Source organism: Cavia porcellus, unplaced genomic scaffold (assembly GCF_034190915.1).
Source record: "Cavia porcellus strain 051 isolate PalLab524CR breed Dunkin Hartley unplaced genomic scaffold, mCavPor4.1 scaffold_5, whole genome shotgun sequence".
NCBI lineage: Eukaryota > Metazoa > Chordata > Mammalia > Rodentia > Caviidae > Cavia > Cavia porcellus.
The window spans coordinates 85,675,195-85,699,317 of NW_026947488.1; the positions used below are offsets into that span (position 1 = coordinate 85,675,195).

The 24,123-nt window shown below is 36.0% G+C and overlaps 1 protein-coding gene across 1 annotated transcript in view; it reads right to left on the reverse strand.

The window, feature by feature from the left end:
- Window positions 1–24,123, reverse strand: part of Kpna4 (karyopherin subunit alpha 4) — a 64,068-nt gene that overhangs the window by 19,876 nt on the left and 20,069 nt on the right. The window contains exons 2-11 of the mRNA XM_063249280.1: window positions 13,085–13,129; window positions 12,067–12,156; window positions 11,923–11,952; window positions 11,779–11,831; window positions 11,254–11,349; window positions 10,474–10,559; window positions 7,513–7,599; window positions 4,363–4,532; window positions 4,230–4,274; window positions 1,183–1,314 (exon numbers count right to left, since the gene is read on the reverse strand). Coding sequence (XP_063105350.1) covers window positions 1,183–1,314; window positions 4,230–4,274; window positions 4,363–4,532; window positions 7,513–7,599; window positions 10,474–10,559; window positions 11,254–11,349; window positions 11,779–11,831; window positions 11,923–11,952; window positions 12,067–12,156; window positions 13,085–13,129 — 834 coding nt within the window. The remainder of the gene's footprint in view (window positions 1–1,182; window positions 1,315–4,229; window positions 4,275–4,362; window positions 4,533–7,512; window positions 7,600–10,473; window positions 10,560–11,253; window positions 11,350–11,778; window positions 11,832–11,922; window positions 11,953–12,066; window positions 12,157–13,084; window positions 13,130–24,123) is intronic.

Below are 24,123 nucleotides of genomic sequence, written 5' to 3' on the forward strand. Positions count from 1 at the left end.
TTCATAGTAAATGTGGTTACCAACACCATAGAAATTAAGCTTGACATAGTATAAATTATAAGAGAAGATGGTCAATAAATGAAGGCTAATGAGAGACAGCTATTAGTGCCATAAACAAACATAGCAAATTAGAATTGTTTTAAAAAATAGAAATCTGCTTGACATGAAGTTTCACTATCATAAAATCTTAATTATTTTTCTGTAGTTACACTGAGTAATTTCCTGCTAAGTTAAAACTTTTCTTCCTAATTTTCTATTCCATAAGACAAATAACTCAGGTATTAAAAAAAAAAAAAACCCCACCTTTTTTATAGTACAATTCCATATATATTGTACAATCAAAGTTGCACAGCCATTATCAGTATCTAATTCCAGAACATTTTTATCACCTTCAAAAGAATACATGCATCCATTAGCTGTCACCCTCACTCCCTCACCCCAGGTCTTTAGCAGCCACTATGCCTGCCCATGGCTAGGAATTTATGTACCCTTGACTTTCTATACAACAGAAACAAGTTTATGTTATTATATCAATACAGTATTTCATTTCTCTTCATGGTCAAACGGTATCATATCATTTAACCATTCATTATGTGATAGACATTACATTATTTCTACTTTCAGGTATTATGAATAAAGCTTCTACAACATTTATGCATAACTTTTTATGCTGATACATGTTTTCAGTTGATACATGCTGATACATGTTTCAGTTCTCTTGCATATACACACAGAAACGGAATTGCTTGCTGGTTCTTACTATAATTCTACAGAACATTAAGCTTCTTTGAGCACTACCTAAAGAAAAATTCTAAGCCCTATTTTCTAAAGCACTAATTCCAAGACCAGTAATAAACCTGAAGATGCAATCTGAAAGCAAAACAAAACATCACCCCAAGCCCCTTACCCAGACTTAAGAATCAAACTTAAGAAATGCAAACTCAATTATACATACAGCAAAAGTGTTTATAGGCACAAATACCTTTAAATGACAAACTGGTCCATAAACTAATTCTTCCTGAGTTTAGCTAAGAAACCCATTTTTTCCATTTTTAGAACAGGGATTTCTATCTCAGACATGTTATGACATTAAGAATATACTCTGAACTACTGAAATTACCTTTTGAAAGCCATGCTAAAACCATGGTAAGAAAAATAACATTTTAAGAAGAACAAACTTACCTGTACTTTAACTTCCTGGTGACTGAGTAGAGGAACCAAATGAGGAACTATTCCAGAGTCTATTACCATCTGTATCTGTTCGTTGCCAGCATCCGTAAGGTAAGACAGGGCCCAAACTGTATCTACCAATATCTAGTAAATAAAATGAAAATTCAAATGCTGTCCGAATATTTCTTCATTTTAATGTCTATTTCTTTAATTTTTTTTAATTCCTTTTTTTTTTGTTTGTTTGGTACTGGGGATTGAACTCACAACCTTGTGCTTGCCAGGCAGGCACTTGTGCCACTGAGGTATATTCCGGCCCTTGATTCTTTATCAGTACAAGTTTGTACCAGACTACATTCATTATGGGTAGATGATACATGTACATAACATATCTTAATCCTTTTTGTGTACCCTTTCACTTGAGTAATTCTTAAATATATCACCAATCTAATTTGTTTTACTATCTTTTTTATTTCTTCGCTTACCTCAAATCACTGAAATTTTGGTTAATTATGGTTTTAAACACAGACTAGTGTTCAATTTTTAGTCACTAAGTGACATACACTACATACTATATGAAATAAGAGGCAGAAAAAAAACCTGCTTTCTCAAACGCTCAGGCTGAGGCATAATAGGTCAAAGGACACCACAGCTAATGTGTATATTTGGAAATACTGTATGTATATAACACGCACAGTGGTTTGAAACATCTGGGCTATATTCAAGGAATTCTCTGCTATCATGAGTACTATTCAAGTATGCCTAAAGACAGTATCAGTTATTACTATTATAGTAGTTTCATCTTCACCAACCAGTTTGTCTTGCCTTATAAAATTGGAAGTAGGGTCAGGAATATAGCTCAGAGGCACAGCACCTGCCTGGCAACTGTGAGGTCATGAATTTGATCCCTGATACCAAAAAAAAAAAAGGGGGGGGGCAAATCAGATGTGATGACATACAACTGTAGTCTCAGCACCCATAAGTTTGAGCCCGGCCTGGGTAACTTCAGAACCTGTCTCAGAAAAAGAAGCCACCTCTATAATTTATACTACAAAATATTGTATAATTTTTAAATGATTACATTTTGAAGAACACAGCAGGTCATATGCTTGATCTTTCAATTTAAATCCTAATTAGAAGTTATGGCCAAAAAGTAGTATGACAATTATTATACTGCTACATTTAAATAATATAATTATTGACAAAACCCACAGAAATTGTAACTGTGCCTGAATTTTAGTTCCAAAGCCTTTCTGGAACACAAAGCCTTTTCAAGAAAAACACTACTTTGTCCTTGTTCTTTCATAAGTTCAAAAAAGTTCTAAAGATACTTTTAAAGCAAAAAGAAGACATTAAATGAAAGATTTCACACAAAATAGACATGTCACATAAAACAACTAAATTTCAAATTGCAAATGCAATTAGTTTTTTTTCAGGAGTATTTTGAGTATACTAAAGTTTGATGACAGACAAAAATTATCAAGTTACTTGTGGTTTTTGTTGCTTTGTTTTTGTGGTTGCTTAGGATGGAACCCATGGTCTCATATGCTAAGTTAGTGTTCTACCACTGAGCCATATTCTCAACCCTTGAGTTACTTATGTATGACTGTAAATAAAAATTTGATACCTTTTTGAAAGGTTCATTGCTAAATAAGTCATTAATGAACCCAGACTAAAACCTCAAAGTAGATCTCTTTTGTACTTTTTATATCAGATAAAATTTATATTCTATTTTCCATCTATGTGTAATATTTCACTTATGTACTAATTTTGACTTTTTAGAATTTCTTTAATGGCCTGATTTAATAATTTGCTACTGGTGGTTATCCTATTTAGTAAACAGTATTTTTTTTACTAAAAAGAAAAATGCAATCTGAGAAATTTCTAAAGCTATATAAACAGTAAGAAAAACAGTCACAATTTCTAGATAGGGGTAAACAGGTAGAAGTAACATATTTTTGAATAGTCAACCAAGATGACTGATCCACCAGTAGATATATAAGCTTTCAGATTAATCTTTTCTGCAAATCTTTGAAACACAAAATATTAAAAATTTAATCAAACAGTTCTAATGTAATGAGCCCAAACCAAAAACTGCTTATATATACTTGAACTTCTAAATTATCTGAACTATATATTATTTAAAGGGACTAGTATCAAAACTGTAAGCCTAGAAACTAAAGAAACACAGCAACTCAAACACTAGTTTTTATAAGACAGGGTGGTCTTCCTATGTTCCCCAGGCTGGCCTCAAACTGTTCGACTCAAGATACTCAAGGCTCAGCCCTTTTAGTGACTAAAGCTATCCCACACTGCTCATGGTTGTCAAAGTATTTTTGAAGAGTTATACAAGTTTCTGACTGTTATTACTACATATTAAGTCATGATTTCCTTAACCCATTATACCTCCAGTTTCTTTTCTCACTCCACTAACCCAAGGTACTATGATTGAATTCAGGGCTTTTGCATTGAGCTAACCCCCCTAACCATTTATTTATTTATTTATTTATGAATGAATGAATGAATGAATGAATTTTGAGATAAGGGTTGCTAAGTCACTAAATTACCCATGTTGGGTTACGATTTGTAGTCCTCCTGCTGTAGCCTCCCAGATTGCTGGGGTACAGGTAGGTACCACATGTCTGACTTCTAGTATGTATGTATGTGTATATCTATCTATATCATCTATTTATTTAATTGTGCTGGGATTGAATGTATTACTCATGCTAGACAAAGGCTCTACCACTGAGATACAGCCCTAGACCATATTCACAGGTTGTTTTCTTTAAACACATCAAAGGCTGCCTTTTATAAGCAAATGGGGCAGTCTTCTACCTCATTTGTGTTCCTTGAGCTACTTTTGCCTCCTTCTTCTATGTTAGTAAGAATAAACTATATATATATTCGTGATGTTAAAATCTTGTCAGTACTAATTTTCCCCTATGTTGTTCAGCTTTACTTCTTTACTGAAATTACATTTTTTTCCTATGCATAGAAGCCTTATACATACATACACATGTGTGTGTGTATGTGTAAAAACACAAGAAGGCATATTTACTCACATTTACGTCTGTGTGATGGATTAAAACACAAAGGGCTGGAAGAATCTGAAAAGAAATATACAAAGATTTAAAATACACATAAAGACATACATATAATATTATATATTTTACTTATTTTTAAAAATTTATTTACCTCTTGAATGGTTTCCATTGGTGGTGGTGGGTCTTTGTGGCGACATAAGTTGACCATAACCCAAGTAACATTTCTTAAGAATGTTATGGGAATAGATGGACTTATGAATGAAAGTAATGGTTTCACAACTCCTAGACTTATGACATAATCTCTACATTGGGGTCCATCACCTGTAGAAAAGATCAGTTTAATAAACCAGATCAACAATAATTACTTTCAGAAAATACAAAGTATTTGGTACACTATGCTGTTTCTGGTATTTGATTGAGACCATGTATTTAGCTTTACATTAAAGTTTAGTAATGTAGCAACTAAGTTCACATCCTAGGTCTCTGAACGCTAAGAGAAGTATGTCAGGAGCTAAGGTTCTGCATAAAATCTAATCTTCACCCTTATAAGCTTACTTATGAAATGAACTTAAATCTAAATTTGGAGTGGTGGTGCATGGATGTAATCTCAGCACTTGGGATGCTGAGCAGGAGGGCTGCCATGAGTTTGAAGGCCAGTGTGGATAATGTAGTAACTTTAAAGTCAGCCTGAATTACATAGTAAGGCTCTGTTTCAAAAATCCAAACCAAACCAAAAAAACAAAACAAAAACCAAAGAAACTTGTGGTTGTCATTGCACAAAAATAATTAAGTCATATTGACTGAGAAATGTGAAACTGTTGGGAGTCAGTGCCAGACCCCCAAAGGAGTGCATGGTGAAGGCTCAAAGGAATGAGACATGCAGCACGATCTTCAGGGCTGCAGGAGGAGTGAAATCCTCCAGAGTTTGTGACTCTGTTAGCTACCTGTATTTAATCAGAACAAGCAAGGAGTTGAATGGACAATGGAGGAACCTCAACAGGAGCTTGGGAGAGGGGGACCCCTCAGAGCAACAGACGATGCTAATTAAGGAAAACTGTCCAGAAAGTCTCCAGGTGGCCTCAGCTGTGGCCTATCTTGCCATCTGAGGTGTCCCTTCATTCTTAGTTCAATCATGCCGGGCCGTACCACAGCCCTGCACGTGTATTCAGCTTCGACACTATTCAATATTAAACAATTTTTTTTATCATTTGTACATAACATTGTGTTAAACAGCTAAGATGTCATCTACTCTGGTTTGATTATAGAAACTAATCAAGTACTTTTAAATTAAAATAAAATACCGTGACTAGAAAACTGTTACGTTTCTGCTTGAATGGTACTATTTAACAAATTGTCATTTGATAAAAAAATGTCAAAATACTACTGAAAAAAAATACATGTAGCATTTTACTTAGTCTCATGAGAATATCAGAGTATGAACTATAAATTACTCTATACATTCAGAAAGACGAGAACTAAATATTACCAGAACAGTGGTTTCTAATGTGGTTTTTGGGTTTGAGCTCAGACTTATTAAAGCAGAAAGTCTGAGGCCAGGATTCTTTTTTTTTTTTTTTTTGGTCTTTTTTGAGACGGGGTCTCGCTATGCAGTTCAGGCTGGTCTTGAGCTCACTTTGCAGCCCAGGCTGGTCTCGAACTCACAATGATCCTCCTGCCTCAGCCTCTCGAGTGCTGGGATTACAGGCGTGAGCCACCATACCCGGCTCCAGGCATAATTGTGGTAACATACTAGAGTTTGAGTACCACTGGTATAACCAACCATCAAATTTAATTTTTGTATCTACAGTGTCAGTATAATTTCTAGCATGAAGCCGTGCTGAACTATTACTGTAAGTGAAAACACTTTTCCTTGCCTATACTATCCAAGGATAAGAGGCTCAGTGTTTTTGCATCCACACATTTGAATTCTTTTTTTTCTTTCTGGTACTGGGGATTGAACTCATGACCTCGTGCTTGCAGGCAGGCACTTATGCCGCTGAGCTAAATCCTTGGCCTTTGAATAAATTCTAAAGCTTGCTATACAAGCAAAGGAATGAGAGCCTTAGGATATACAATGTAATTCTTAATAGCAGTATAACCTATGCCAGAAGCAGTTACAGAGAAATCGTCCCATAAAAATTCATAAGCATCCCATCTTTCATGTTACCTTAGATAAAGGGCATTAAAGAAGTGTATCAAAGCAATTCTAAATATTTCTTCACAACAATGTGCAGAAAGCCAGGTACAAGGTATGTAGTACCTTGCTAGTAGTCTGCTAGTAGTCTGGAAAACTAAGGATGGAAATTCAAGTTCAATCTGGGTGATTTAGCAATTTAGAGAAACCTTTTTTCAGAATAAAAGATAAAAAAGGGAAGGGGGTATCCCTCATTGTGAAGTTCCTGGGTTTGGGTCTCAGTACTGAAGAAACCAAAACAAAGCAAAAAAACAAAAACTATCATGTAATATGAAAAAAACTGTCAAAATGGAAAAAGAAGGATATTATACAAATTAAGCTGTCATCCAGTCATAATACCTATGGTAAAACTTTAAAAAAAGGGGGGGGGTAAAAGTGACTGGGAATATTATTTAGATGAGGGTCCTGGGTTCAACCTCCAGAATAGGAAATACAACTAAACTAAAACTTCTCCCTTGGGGCTGGGGATTTAGCTCAGCGGCTTAAATACCTGCCTTGCAAGCGCATGGTCGTGAGTTTGATCCTCGGTAGGGGTGGGGAGGGGTGGGGTGGGATGGAGTGGGGGGGCAAACAAACTTCTCCCTCACCAAATCAGACTCTAGAAAAAGCACTGTAACTTTACTCTATCCTCTTAGTAAGCTAGATCCTCGAAATTCTATCAGCTATATTAGTGACCCCAGATCTTTTTCACTTTGAATTTGAGGTTAGCTTAAGTTAGTGTCTTATTAAAAAACAAACACCTGACTTGTAAGAAGTGTCTCTTTATTCTTTCTATATACAGAGAAAATCTGGAAGACACGGCAATTGTGACACTATTTAGATGATAAATAGACTACAGATACGTCTCGAAGATTCATAAACAAGGAATATTGCTATATTCTATACATTAATAAATTTTAATGTACAAAAACATATAAAAACATATAAAAAGTTTTCATTTTGGATTCTCAGAACTGCTATTATGTGGCAAAATTATTGGCTTATGTTTTGCCTCCTCACAAAAACTAGTACTGAAGACAACCTGTTTTTCCTTTTGGACTACTAGCAGAAATATTTATTACCCAATATATGATCATAACAATTGGTGGATTCAAGTTTTATACAAACCTATGATGTTTCCCAGTGCCCACACGGCTTGCTCACAGACATTCTGATGGGGTGAATGGAGAAGCCTTAGGAAGAGTGGCACAGCATCTGAAGGAAGAACATGTTAACACTTAATGCATCAAAGTAAGAGGCCTATCAAAAAATAATGACAATATATCCTCATTAAATATTAGGATAGCAGTATTAGGAGAATTTTGACCAGCACCCTATTAAAAATGCCATATAAACAAATGTCAAATTAGGCAAAATTTCATTCACAATTAAACCTTACCTAATTCCAATGGAAGGGGGAAGTGGTTTGCACCCGATATTGAACCCCAGGCTTTGTGCATAAATAAACACATTTACTATCACTGATCTGTGTCCCTAGTGCCAATCTAACTCCAATTTGAACCTCTTATAGAGTATTATCCTCAAGTCTTGAGGGAAAAAGTTCAATTGTTTAGATAACTTCTGAGTATGAAAATGTAAATTAACACCATATGGGTAGGTAGAGGGCAGTGACTCCTGGGTCACAAGAAACCTTTTGAATTAAAATATGGTTTCTGTTGCTTAACAAGAATGGGAAATGAAGAGACAGGTCTATATCTGAACAGATTAACAATTCACTAAACAAACAACTTTTCTATTATTACCTTGAGAGTACTATTTAAGTATATGCTGATTAGGCTTAAACAATTGATATATTATTTTTGGTATTAAAGACAGACTAGCAGAGAAACATTTTAAGCCTCTTTCTAATCTTTTATGTCAGATAACCTGTAACACAGGAAAGAATGAGAAAGAATAAGACATGATCATGTAACCATAAGTTACCTAATAGTTAACTACACAAAACAAAACCAAAAGACCCATAAAGTACATGTGAACTAAAGACTAAAACAGTTTTAGTGGGGTCTAACCACTTACCAATCCAATTATTTAAATACAGAATGACCAAAAATTGCATCCTTTTTTTGTTGTTAATTTTTGTAAGATAATGTAACAGGGGAAAAAAAAATCACAATTTCATCAAATGTATGCAAATAATTTTTCTGTGTAAATCATTCAACACAAAATGTAATGCTACGATCTGGACAGTAGTATCTAGTCTCTTTCTGAATTCTTTTTTGCATTAGTGTCTTTCTTTGAACAATACAGTTTACACTGTCATGTAGGTCTTTCCTTTTTTCTGTGGGTGGTAAAATGTCTACCCATTAAATGTAATGGTACAGACATTGATGACTGACATCATGGTTGGCATTTTGGTATCCCTTATTTTTCAATTACATGATACTGCATCTTTCCATTATTTGGTCTAACATTAGACCAAATTTAAACTGTAAATAACTTTTGAATCTGCTCATTTTGAGTAACAAATGATTTTTGTACTGTTTGGTCCAGAAGTACATAAATACTGCATAATATTTTTTCTCTACTTCTTGATTATACAGTAGGTTGTTAGATGGTAGTCAATTCTGTCAACACCATAGAATTGTCATAATCATTGACTGCGTTTTAAATTTGGAATATATATATATATATATATATATATATATATTTTTTTTTTCCTTTTCTTTTCTTTTTTATAAGGCAGGGTATTGCTATGTAGTTCATTCAGGCCTTGAACTCATTTTGTAGTCCAGGCTGGCCTTGATCTCACAGCAACCCTCCTGCCTTAGCCTCCTGAGTGCTGGAACGACAGGCATGCGTCACAACACCTGGTTAAATTTGGAATTGTTAAAGTTTCATTTCTTCTTTCAAGTTTGATCATTTCTGTATTATAAATAGCTGACAATAAGGAAACATCTTTTTGTCTGTCATAACATAGACTTTTCTTCTCAGATATGCCAACATCTCTCCCTTTCTCAGTTTTTTGTTTTGCATATCTTTTGGCACTTGCTTCTTTCAGTCTTAGATCCAAAGGTGTCCACTTTGTATTGTAAAAGAATATCATTGTGTTCTGAAGTATAAGAATTATATCTAAGGCACTTACGATAAAGTTTTTAGATCGCAGCACAAAATTATAGGTTATAGTTTACAAATAAAATCGCAAATTATTAAAAAAAAACAACCAAAACTTATTAGGTTTCACTAGAAACAAACATCAAAGGTGAATACAACATTCTAAATACAAAAGTATGCAAAAAGTAGTGGATATGAAACAAATAGACATATAGGGTATCTCATGCAAACAAGAATCAAATGGTTGAAACGACAACACCTGCTTGACAATGCCTAGGACAGTCAATATGTAAACAAATGTTGCTACCAAGTGATGCTTGGGATAAACTGTAAAGTAGTTAAGGTATTTTTCTTTTCTAAGTAATATTAGAACACATTAAAATATAAAATGCAAGCAGAAATATAAAATTTCTGTCCCTTGTCCCAAAATCATAATTTAGTCCTTATGATCTTAACAAGTTTATACCAATTTACTTCTTACATTTTAAAAAGATTTTTAAAGTATCTTCCTTAAAATTATTAATACCTTTGGCGGAAGAATGAAATAGTATTCAAGACAATGATACACTTCAGTTAATATGAAACAAGCAAGCAAAAAAAGGGTAGTCATCTTAAAATAACATGAAAAAAACCTTTCAAATCATTCTTTCAATAGGGCTACTTTAAAGAGTATTTCCTTAAATGTTAGGACAGAATTTCACTAGGAAAAGTTAGGAGGTAGAATAGCAACAGACACAACTCTTCTTATTGATGTTCTATAAATAAAATGAAATACAATAATGTAATCTGCTATTATAACTAGGAAATATTCTTGATTTTAGATTGTAATTGAATTTTTCAAAATAGAAAAGGTCAGGCTCAGAACAAGATGATTAAAATAATATGCTTAAATTAGCTATTTTAAGAACTCCACATTGTGCCGGGCTATTATTTTATAATACAGTTACATTGTTTTAGAAGAATTACTTTTTACTGACTTAAAAAAAGTTACAATACTGTTTGTAAATAACCACTTACTAGATTGAACCACTGCTTGAGTCTGTTCAGAAGTTCCAGATGCAATGTTTGTCAATGCCCATGCAGCTTCAAACTGTAAAGAAGGACTACAAAATAACAAATTATTTTCAACAATACAGATTTCTACAATGGCCCAAATACCTACTAGTCATTGCTCACTCTAGCATGTATTAAACCATCTGTTCTAAAAGCTACCTATCCACCCAGCATTAGGGATTAAAAAAAGGGAAAGGCCCAAACAAAAAAATCTATTCAGCATAAAAGCCTATTATGTCTTTATTTTAGTAACGTCTTTTTATTAAGATTTTTCGTATTCCAAAGAGTTTGGGACAAGCACATATTTGATCTAGCTAGTTTGTGGTAAAGTTCTTTCCAAAGTTTACATATTATTATCATTAAATTTTTAAAAAATTATTTATTTATTTATTGAAACAGGGTCTCATTATGGCGTTTAGGCTAGCATTGAATTCTCTATGTAGTCAAGGCTGGCCTCAAACTGGTGATGATCTTCCTGCCTCAGTCTCCCAAGTAAGTGCCAGGATTACAGGTGTGTACTACCATACCTGGCTATCACACATTAAAGTTAGCACTGTGAAATTCCTCTGTGGTTCATCCTTCATTTCTTGGTATTAGCATACTTTGTACTGTTTTTCACGTTGACTTTTTAATTCTACCTCTCAATCCTTTCCTTCCTACTTTAAGGAACAAACTAACTACTAGAAAATTTTGCCTTCTCCAAAAGACACATTCTAAATTAAAGATAGATAAGTAAATACTTACTTGTCATCTCTTTCAAGACAATGGACTAAAATAGGCAATATTCCAGATTTTATTAAGTCATCAATTGGTGGATTCCGATCACTGGACAAAAGTTTCCTGTAAGATACATACCTCTTGTGAAACTTAATGGCATATAAACTTAATGGCCCCCATATTCAGCTAAACTCACAAATTTTAAAATTGTTATCAATTTTATAAATATACAGAATAATTTTTTGAATAAACTGTCTTTGATTTTCCCACTGTTTGCCATCTAAGTTAAATTTGATTAGCAGAATTACTGTACCATAAAACTCAAAATACAGCCAGGCATGGTGGTGCATGCCTGTAATCCCAGCACTCAGGAGGCTGAGGCAAGAGGATCATTGCAAGTTTGAGACCAGCCTGGGCTACAAAGTGAGCTCAAAGCCAGTCTTAACTGCATAGCGAGACCCTATCTCAAAAAGACAAAAAAACAGAAACACTCCTCAAAATACAAACTATATAATGCATAAAATTTAAACTTGTCCTCCAAATTTCACTTACCTAGCAGCTTGAACTGCACTTAATTGAATTCCTTGGTTATCACTTGAAGCATTCTATAAAAAACAAAACACATTATGATGTAAACACATAATATTTAATTGCTGAGTCCAGGAAATTTGAAGAGGGGTAAAAAACTCAACTTACTTGAACAATAGCTTCTAGAGAGGTATTTTGCTGAGAAAAAAAATTACAGATAAAAAAATTAAGTTAAAAAGTCACATTAAAGTGATATATTTATGTGAAATCTTTCATTTGTAATTTTAAATTACAGGAATAACAGTGACTTACTACTCTATAATCGCCATCTATATCAGAGTCTTCACAGATATCTTCATGTGGTACATTCCTTCTCTTTAAAAGATGTTCATCTCTTTTATTCTTAAAAAAAAAAGTAGAAGAATTTCAGTTCTTCAAAAAAACTGAATATTGTCATATAAAGGTGAGGCAATCCTGTGCCTATATAAAATCTAAAATCTCCTTTAAAAGTAATATGCAAATGCAAACATTTAAATCAAAATGTGAATTCAGCACATAACCACGAATTTAAGTTCCAAACCACAAACGTTACATTTCCAATGAAAGGTGAGGTAGAAAAAACAAAATAAAATGTTAGAGTAAAAAAGGTAAGTGTATAGTTTAAACCAAAACCAAACACATGTATTTACTTAAAAGTATTTCATTCGTTTATGAACATATCATCACTTTAAAATCAGAGCAAAAGTTAGGCAGTTTAAAATTAAACAAAAATCAACAATGCCTTATGAAAAGTCCAGAGACTTTTGAATTTCACTGAAAATGTTTGGGGCAAATTTACAAGTACATTCTCAACTGTTGTCTAATACTTGAAAAGTTGGTGAAATTTGCAAGTAACAAGTTCTCTGGTTCTTTGCAGGGAATAACTACTGTCTATTAATAGCAAAATTATTTAGTAGAACTATCCCTATTACTTACACAAAATAAACTTCCAAAAATATCTGCAAGGTATGTATCTATTCTTAGATAGTAGACAAGTTGTATCTTGCCAATTCAATATTTTTTTTTGGTACTGGAAATTGAACAGGACCTCACACTTGCTAGGCAGGTGATGTGCCACTGAGCTAAATCCCCAGCCCTTTTAAAATTCAGTAAAATTTCTTGTAAAAAAAAAGAAAGAAAAATGAGTGTTTGAGACTAAAAAATGCTTAACTATATTAAGTAAAATTTAATTATATAGCAAATTGCTTATTTTACATACAGTATACATTTAATATCTTCATGCTATAATGTTAGAATTATTCCCGGAAGTACAAAGAGTAATCAAACTCACCTTTCTTAATTCAACTACAACTTCATTTCGCTGTCTTCTCATAGTCTACAAGGGTAAAAAATAAACTTTTTAATCACATCAAACTCCACTTTCTAAAAAAACCTCCAACTATTAACATTTTAATGTGTATTTCTAACTTCTAGTCACATATATATTTAAAAAATACAAAAATACAAAGAAGAGAAGAGCCATAATCTCACTCCCCATGTGAATCAATGACATTTTAAGGAGTTAATACACATGTAAAAGGCTAGTAAATTCAACTGCCATCCTGGAAGGGGGAGAGTCTTCCTGACCACCCAGTCTCTCTTTAAAAATAAACAGTATTACATTTCTATGATTTTCATCCCACTTTGTTTTATATTAACATAGATTTTAGAGATTTTTCCATAGTGGATCTTTGGTTTTCCTAATGACCAGGTAACTATCCTATCATATACAGTGTCCATTCTCTTATTTTTTTTTTCATTTTTAAATGCATATCATACATAGATTAATGTTTCTTGTAAAACACTGAAATATTCTAATGTTCAAGCCATTTCTACATACAAGTTCATTTCATTCTAATAACTGTGTACATTAAGACCTAGTAAGTGAAAACACCAAGTCACAAAGCAGTACTTAGTTACGTAATAAGCATCTCAAACTTTTTGACTGAACTTTGAACTTTTGATTTTTAACAAATATAATCTACAGTTCTACCTTTCCACACGCAGATCCAAAACCTTGGAACCATCCTTAATTTTTCTTTTCTCATATTACATATTCACTCTTAGCAAATTCCATTAGTTTGACCTTGAAAACATAATCAAAATCCAACCATGTATCACTTTCTACTCAGTCCAACTCACCATTACCTCTCATCTAAATTACTAAGAAACTCTCCTAACATGTAGTTCTCCTGCTCTTTCTCTCCAACTTCCTTCTTCCCTAGGTTAATTCTCAACATAGGAAGAAAAGTAATCTTCACAGGTAGTTTTGATTTTGTGTGCCACAAACAACTTTTATTAGCTGGTGAAATCAATAATCTGCTCAGATAATTTTTTAAGATAGTGTTTAATATACAAAAATGTACCTAAGAGTATCAAGGAAATGAATTATATATTTATATATGAATATAAAAATATGAAATAAATTGTAAGATAGGTGGCTCTTCGTCATTAAGTTAAATGTGATCTACCAGTAGGTTTAATAGCAATTATAATTTCAAAGTAATGATAGCCATAAATGGTATTTCAGCATATCTCCAACAATAATGTGATTTTTATTAGTGGTGCCAAATTCCCAAGCACCTGTCATTTACTAACTATATTATTAAGTGCAGGAAACACAGTTTCAGATAAAGGTTAAGGAAACCAAATAGGTTGTCATGACTCATGGGTATGTGCCCAGCACCTACAAGCACAATGCAAAAACCACACAAGAACAAAGCCCTGTCCATCTGCACTGCCCATCTCGAGAAATGTGACCATACTTGCATCTGCCCTGCCTGGAGAAATACAACCGCACTGTCTCTGTTCTCAACACTTGCCCTCCCTTTTAAATCCTTGGTTCTACCCTCTCTTCCTGCTAACTCTGTTCTCTGAACTCAGCCTCCTCCCACGACTATGAATAAACAGCTATGTTGCTTATACATAGCTTTCTCAGCTGGTCTCTCTACCCTCCTTACCCTTAATATATTCAGTGCCAGAAACCCGGGGACAGGGTACCCCTCCTTAGAGGGACTCCAAGCCGTGCACTGAGCCCTTGGTGTCTTAAAGGGACTACCCTATGACTCTTGGCTTCACATATGGCTCCCCAGACTTGCCCCTGCAGTTTCAGATCAGGTAAGATTTCTCCCTCCTCTGACTCCCTTCTCCCTGCCATCAGACACACTGCCTGCTGTCTTGTACCTAGAAGTGGACCAAAGCACCAGCGCACATAACCTTTCTTCCTTGCAAGCATGCCTGAGCCCAGCTTAGATAAGGAAAATGTGGTCCTATGTTCCACCCACTCCCAGCCCTGCACCACTGGACACCCCCCAGGGGGCCACACTCCTGGCCACACTGTGGCTACCTGGCTTCACAAGCAAGCAGGTCAACTCAAGCTGCATGCTACTCCTCAAACTTTACACCACATGCTCTCCCAACCTCCTCCAAACCATACACCCTTTCAGGACTACAGTTTCTGAGTCCATGTTCTTCTCTCTGTCAGACCTCTCCCAGGTCAGACAGTGTCTGAGTTCTTTCTCTTCAGATTCTTGAAACTGCAGTTTTTTCTTCAACTTGCCAAAAGTTAAACTTTAAACTCTTTAACTGGAGACTTCAAGAGGTTAAATTAACAACACTTATAAAAACTGTTTGCATTTAACAGGACAACAGCTATCAAAAATTAATTTACTGTTGGCCCTGGTGATACACAACTGTAATCCTAGTAGTTGGGAGGCTGAGGCAGGAAGATCACTGTGAGTCTGTCTGATGTCAGCCTGGGCTATGTAAGTGAGCTCAAGACCAGCCTGAACTACATAGTGAGACCTGGCTCTCCAAAATACATAAATAAATTTATACTTGTGCTTTACATATGCTAAGACTGACATAATTGATCTTTTCAACAGCTAAAGTTTAGCAATCAGAACTAGAGAGGTAACTGGGCTAAAAAAAAAAAAAAAAGCCAATATTTTGGCCCTGGCGTTAGTGGAGACCTAGAACAGGACAGAACCTTTTCTATAGGATCTTACAACTTTGGTGAGTCACCCAATCCCTGAGCAGGGGGACTGTTTGACCTTAGAGGACAGAGGCCACCAAATGTAGAGTTCCAAAGCTTCTCATGCTTTCACAGAAAGCAATATGGTTAAACAAGACTGTGATCCATCCTGGCAGCTGACCCTGACAGGAGCTGAGAGGTTCTGTGGATAGTTCCAAGTGTAATACTCAACAAGGCTTACCTGACCTTGATAGATGGCAAAAGGTCAATTCTGATTAACATGGGTCTTATTTTAAAGGGGGTTTTAAACACCCAGCAGAAAAATGTAATCAAAATAGATAAACTTTTGTCATCTGTCTATGTGCCCTCCAAAGTAGTCATTCACTGTAGAGGATACCTTGACTCGTCTCTCCCCTAAATAAAAAATAAAATTAATGAGACAAGCCTTCCTCCAAAACTAGATGGCTCTTAGATATCCTGGCAGCAGCACAAGGGGATACTTGCATAATTATAAAGGCTAAATGTGTGGGTACATTCCTGATGTTTTTGCTAACATCTTGATGACTATTAAAGATATTAAATGACAGGTTAATGCCATGTCAGTTCTAAAACTGCCTGGACTTTTTCCTTACCCTCTTTGTGAAAAGCTATTACTGGCTCTTCTTGGTAAAAATATTTTTTGATTATATTTCATAATAGCCTTGTTGATTTTATGTTTGGTTCATGTTTACTTAGCTGTATCTTTGGTGTTATCTCCTCCTACTTCAAGCTCTACACCTATCTGAGACAAGAGCACCTGACACCTACCAAGGACCTTCAGACAGATGCTCTGGAGAGTGTCTCTAACTGCCAATCACAACTACAACCCCCTTCAGCATAAAGCAGCCAGAAGAGTTACTGTACCCTAGCTCCTTGCAGCAAGAAGTGATAACTCTTTAGAAGAGGAAATATTAGATGGCAAAGTTAGGTACAATTCTAGGCACACCACAAATGAGGCCAACGATGCCTTAGTTAGAAGCCAGGCCTCAAGATAACAAAAAGACCAGGCCTACATACTCCCCAAGTGATGACTTAAACGTTTTTACTTTTGGAGACAAGCCTTACTTTCCTGCTTTATATTTGCTACATTTAGACTCACGTAAAAAATGCCATCTAATGCCATCTGGTGGACTTTGATACTAACTACAAGATAAATTTTAAAAATGCTGTAAAATGGGTCTTCTTAAATCTAGTTTATATTTTAAAAATGTACATGCCTATTAATAAATTACACAACCTGTTCTGTGAGTTCAGTTCTTTCATGTGTGTAAAAACTTATGGACGTGCCTTTACTGATTTGTAAGTCATGGTTGCTAGGTGACTGGTATATGTTCAACCTGATGGTTTCAGAGACACAGAAATTTTAAATTGGACTTTAAACAAAATGTAGCCTTGTCTTGTTAATAAAGGGGTTGCCTAGATGATTAAATGGATACCACAGATGTACTGGATGTTTCTTCGCCCTAGGGTAGAAGAATTATTTGGGGCCACTTATTTGCATTTGTCTATCTCTAGAGATGATGCCTTTTACAGGGTAAGAAGTACTCCAAATATTTTCAACTTGCTCTTTGATATTTTTTCTTTTTTTTGTTTTGTTGTTGTTGTTTTAACTTTTTATCGGTACCAGGGATCGAACTCACGACCGCCTGCTTGCAAGGCAGGTGCTTATGCCGCTGAGCTAAATCCCCAGCCCCGCTTTTGATATTTTTCATTCTCTCTCAAAAAATTAAGAAACCATTATTAGTCTTGCTACCAATGCTTCCTTCCTTAAACACAACTGTTAGAGCTCAAATCAATTATAACTTATGTTGGAGGCCCTCAGAAACCCCCAAATGGCTCCTTTTCAGACCTTTCTGGCTTAGTCACCAAAGACTAAGGCTGCCTGAAGGCTCTGAAAGCCCCATGGAACATTTCAGATGCCAAGCTATGGGTAATTCTTACAGTAAATAGTAAGTCTAACCATTTCTAATCAGTATAGGAGCCTGCCACTCCACTTTGCCTTCCTTCCAAGGCCCAACATCTTTGGCCCCAATTACTGTTCTAGGTAGTGAAGGTAAAGTCTCCAGACCCTTAACATCCCCACTCTGGTGGCAACTGGGTCAACACCTTTTCCCACAATCATTTTTAGTCATCTCTATCGGTCCTGTTCCTCATTTAGTGTGAGACATCTTAACCAAGTTGCTAGCTCCTCTGATCCATTGGGAAGCAACCAATGCTTATAGCCTCCCTAATGACTCTTTCCCTGATCCTCTGTGGCTCCCATCATTTCCCATTTCAATCCAGCATCTGGGATTCCAACAAGTGCTTCCTTCATTTTCAAAGATAACCACGATTATCCTGCCTCAGGATAGTATCTCATCCCTAATCCAGCTTTGAAGGGAGGGACCACAACGTATTGTACCTCACACCAAGTGACACAGTCTCTTAATTCCCATCGAATGCCTTTACAACACTCCGAATTCTGGTATGAAAGGCAGATGGCTCTTACAGGCTGGTATAAGATCTCAGTGCTATCAACCAGACTGTCTTTCCCATACAATCCATGGTACTTAAACTCCAACACCAAGCAACTCCTTTCCTTTCTCCTGGTAATAGGATACTTCCACCTCTGGGTTCTCAGCTTTGCTCTCCTCACTAAACTCCCTACAAACTCATAAAGGAAGACGCCACTGAGCTTTTAGATCACAAGACCTTTCTTCACTCATTGTTTGAGACTTTGAAAGAGGCCCTGTTACTCCTAGAAATACTCAAAATCACTGGACAAACCTCACTTACCCTCTACTTATCCTGTAATTTTCAGGGAATTGTTTTCCTCCAATCTCTCACACTTTCTACCTGGCCCCTCCTGCTTTTCCACTGGGACACAGAGAGGTATGGCCCTACTTTTTGAGTCGTTTAAACCTAGTGCTGGTCATGGAAATACCCTCTAGGAAGAGCTGTCTTCCCCTGGTGTTTGGTCAACTGCAGGATACTGGAGTCGCAACTGGTGACATCTGTTGCCAACCCTGATGCTGCTTTCACTTTGGCAAGAAGTATGACAATTATCTTTCTCTGCTGTCCACGGGAAACCTTCCTTCTTTAATTCCCCTTCCTTCTCCTGCAGCCTGTCACTTAAAAAACTGAAAACCTCTACACACACTAACAGGTTCAATCATCCAAAAAGGTAATGGTCTCCTTAAGGCCCACCTCACTAAGCTCCTGCTCCAGAAAGACTAGAATTCCCTTCTCTTGAAGACTCTCCTTCAAGTCACTACCCCAGAAACCTGCGAGGTACATAGTTCTTTGGAGATTTATATGGCCTTTCTGCTTGGGCCAAACCTCAGTCCCAGAGTCAACTCTATTAGAGCTGCAACAGTTCTGCAACAAGCCTGAAAAGAGCCGTGGCACACTGCTAACCCTGTGGTCTTCATCTCCCATCTAGCCTTATGAAGACAGCCTAACTTGGTTCTAATTAAAGATTTAAACCCATACAGCAAACACCCTAAGTAGACAAGACCCTCTCTGGTCATCTACAGCACCCGAATAGCAGCTCAATCCCTCGCCAGTGGGCTCACGGCTCCTGGGTGAAGATATGCCCTACAGTCATCTGACTTCTCATGAAAAACTGCAAATTATCCTACTTCCCTCAAGCCAACTCAAATATGAGACGACACCTGCCCATCCTGCTGCTTCACCCACTTTCTTCAGTCAATCTACCTTAATCTTCCTTGGTTCCACACTCAAACTCCCCACTTCAAGTCATTTCTTGTATGGATAAAAGATCTTTTTCAGGACATGGTAAGTGACTTTGCCCCAAATGAAGTCAAATTATCGTCCTCTCTGTACTCTGTTATTCAGCTAGCCCTCCTCTTCTTTTTGGCATGCCCTATGGTTACACCCCCAATGCTGCACCCTCCCGGTGTTCCCTGATTAACTCTACAGGGCCCTGCAGTTAACTTACTTCCTGCTAAGCCAATCCAAACCTTCCATAGCCAAAATTACTGCTTTATATTTCCATATTTTTGGTCACTACAGTCCATACCCAGGTGTGAGTCTTACTAACCTCATATACCACCCCATAACATCCTGTCCCCTAAGAACTATCTCCTGATTAAGCAGTCTGTACCACCCACATAAGCCGAAGGAAGAAGCCACGAGAAACAGTGCTCACCTCCCCTACTTTTTTCTTTATAACAACAGACTGGGATGTCTTGCCTTATGGGTGAGGAGAACAAAGAAGAACAAAGAACAAAGCCATGTGCATCAGCAGGACCTGATGAAACATGACCACACTCACATCTGTCCCACTCATCAGAGAACACAACCGCACTATTATCCCCATTCCCAAATTTCTCAAGGTGTCTGCTCTCCAAACTAAGCCTGCTCCCATGGGAGTGAATAACAGCCACAGTTGCTTATACAGAACGTTCTCAGCCAGTCTCTCTCTTCTCTCCATGTCTTTAATATATATGTACTTTTTTCTCCCTTCACACGCACAGCATCTCTTGAATTCTACCTACAGACTCCATAGAGGGTTCAAGGACTGTCAATAAAGAACTATTTTCTAAAAAGTCAATCAGTCCATGCCACTTTCCTTTTCAAAACTACTCAATAAATGATTTGTCACTTCAGGATAAATAAAAGTCCAGTCTTTACAGTGACTTAAATCCAGTCAAATCTTCCCACTTTACCCCTTTTGCAATGTTAGTTTCTACTGTGCTCTCCTGCCATTCTCCAGCACCCACACCAATCTTGCTATGCCTCTAAGACTGGGAATTCTCTTGCCTCACGGTCTTAACTACTATACTACAGTAACTCTTAAGAAGGTAATTTCTAGAGCCAAATTCCTTTAGTTCTGTTTTTTCGACACATTATTTACTAGTTTTCTCGTCTTCATCTCGCATCTAGGACGGGAAAGTATCTACTTCATAGGTCTACTGTAAGGTTTATTTATTTATTTATTGTCTTTTTCCTTTTTATCAGTACCGGGGATTGAACTCACGACTGTCTGCTTGCAAGGCAGGTGCTTATGCCACTGAGCTAAATCCCCAGCCCCTACTGTAAGGTTTAAATAAATCAATTATGTAAAGTACTTCAATAGCAGTACATGTGTTAGCTTATTATTTCTGCTATTTCCATAGGTTAGAATGTTTCACCCTCACTATAGTGCTCAATCTTTCACCTTTCTTTTTCTGATCCTCTATCAATTTTCTATCTGCGAACTTTCTCTTGTCTCGCTTTTCTCCATAAGACCATATTCTAATACACTGTATAAAATTTTACTTGCTTACTGGTAATCCTCTACTACTGTAGGTTCTTCATTACAAATAAGAAACAAGGAGTATTATTTCTTCTCAACATGTCTTAGCTAATCTTATATTTACAGAAAAATTCCCCTTTCTTTTTGAAGAGGCCATTTTATTGTTTGCTTAAATGAAGATATGTCACTTTTCAAAGTTTTGGTACAGATAATGGATTTTTAAAATACCATGATTCAGTTGTAAGACTGCTAAAAACATAAATGACTTTTAAGCATTGATACATGCCACAAGTGACACACAAATTAATTAAATGTATATAATAATCTTCGGGCATATCAGATAGATACAAAATGTAATTTTAACTTTTGTGAGATATATCACCAAGACAGAGTCATTATGCATATGCAAATATATGAAAAGCTGAAAATACTCTGGTTCCAAACATTTTGGATAAGAGATACTCATATTACCAAGATAAATGGGCTCCACATATTACAATACAAAACAATAAATGATTTTAAAAATAATAAAAATTTATGCTTTCTCACATACAGAATATAATCTGTAAAACTTAGTAAAAGATTGTTCAATATATTTAATAGGGCAGACTTCTGAGAAACAGAGGTACTTCTAGCCTAAGAAAAGTTTGTATTAGTAAGCACTACAATTAAATAATAGGAATGAAGTTCAATGAACTAACTTATTTTCATTACAGCAAACTATTTAAGTCCTTTACTATAGTATATTTTCCTTATTAAACTTGGAATTTTTGATAATTCATAACTAATAAAGAACTTATTAAACCAACTTATCATAGCAGTACGAATGTAAGATTAACGCTATTTCTATCTACCCTGCAAAGTAAGAGAGTTGACAATCTCTTTTGAGCAAGAATTTTTGACTCTTGAGCAAGAATTGGTAGAAAGACACTCCATGGGGCTGGGGATTTAGCTCAGCGGCATAAGTGCCTGCCTTGCAAGCAAGCAGTCGTGAGTTCGACCCCCGGTACCGGTAAAAAGGAAAAAGACAAAAAAAAAAAAAAAAAAAAGAAAGACACTCCATGGATATCGGCTTGGCAATATTTACCCATTTTTTCACTGCAAAAATCCAGTGCATTAAAGTGGTATTATATATTTTTCAAGGTAAAACAGCAACTCAAATGACGGATTTTTATTTCTGAGCTCCCATAAAAGAAGAACACAAGGAAGCTGCTTTTTCCCAGTATCAACATATTCTGCATATTATATACTGTGTAAGAATAACAGGTATGAACTCACATGACTCACACTGCTACAGTAAGAAGTATAGTCAGTAAGAATCACAAAAAGCTGCCGAACTGGCCAAAGGCTTGTTTATAAGGCTGTGTAAAAGACAAAGGCATTGAATGGAGTAGGAAGGGGTACAGGACAGAGAGTAGGGAATAGGGAGGGCGAGGACAGAGTTTAGGCTAATCCCCCAGTTTTTAGACTTTTTTTTGTCATATACTTATGAAATTCAGGCAAAAAGGGTCAAGAAATTGTCAATAAACTTTTTTCAAATAACTGAATTTTACAGAATACAGAATGCTATTTGTAAATCAACACAGCTTTTTTTTTATTTTGAGGGGGGGGGGGAATCGAGAATGAGCACAAGCCTTGCCGAGTAGTCCAGGGCAGCCTTGGCAGGTTGGCCTCAAGCTAGTGGCAGTCTTCCTGCCATTTTTAGCTTCCCTAGGGCTGGGGTTAAAGGCCTATGTGCCACTTTGGTTTGCCACATTCCATGCTGGCAGAGGCCGGGAAGATGAAGAGATCGGATGGTACACGACAACATCCTTCCCCCAATATTGCTAAGGGAAGTCCCATGGACTCCACTGCACCCACAGGGCGATGTTTCTCATGGCCCAAGCTGGTAGGCAGTGATAATCCTGTTCTGTCCCTGGCGCCTGAGTGCCCCCTCTCCTGTATGCTGAATAGCACTGACCTGTATGCTTAAGGGTGGTAAACATGCTAAAGTTCTATGTAAGTTTTGCTGCATGCTAGGTAGATAGAGGCTTCTTTACTCAGCTGTACCCCAGCCCTATGTGATCAGCTTTTTTATTTAACAAATATTTACTATGTGTACATCTCTGTTCTAGATGCTATACATAAAATATTCTCCCTGCTCTAATGAGGTGCAGGGGTACTATTGCTAATGAATAGTTTCTTAATTCCCAGTTAGTGTCTACTTCTGCTAATTTTCAAGTCAATTTTATCAAAGCACATTTTTCTTAAAACCCTAAAAAATATTACATATTAATAAACTGTAAAACATTTATTTTAAATTTTCTCAAGTAAGGAGAACTCAGATTAGTTAGGATTTACTTTCACAAGAGAAAAATTACAAAAAAAACCTTTTTCAAGTTAAGCATATAAAGGATAAAGAAAACAATGCTTTGATTTGATTTGATTTGATTTGATTTGGATTTTTTTTTTTTGACTGGGCATAGAACTCATAACCTTGCCCTTGCCAGGCAGGCGCTTGTACCGCTGAGTTAAATCCCCGACCCACAATGCTTTGATTTTATTTCATCCAGTCTGTCATATCTTAGGAAAGTTAATACTTAGTGTAATCAGATAATAAGCAAAAGAAAGTAAGAATTTTTAAAAATTAGAGAAGCACAGGGCTGGAGATTAGCTCAGTGGCACAAACGCCTGCCTGGCAAGTGTGAGGTTGTGAGGTCATGAGTTCGATCCCTGGTACCAAAAAAAAAAAATTATATTAGAGAGGCACAATGTCTTTCATGTGTGATAGTGTACTGTCTCCTTCCATAGGCTAGTATTATTTAGAAATCACGGGAAAACATTCACTTAGTCATTAACACATTTAATATCTACCTATTTATCAAGGACCTGAAATACAAGAATGGACCATACATAGAGTATCCATGACTTAAAGGAGATAATACTTATGATGCAGAAATAGAATTTAGTAAGAGAGTAAGAAGGTCCAATATTAAATAAGTATCAGGTGCCAAAGGACATTCTAAACATACTACTTGATTTTACTCAATAAATGTTAAAACAAAAACAAAAAAGGAGCTAGGTGTGGTAGTATGTGCCT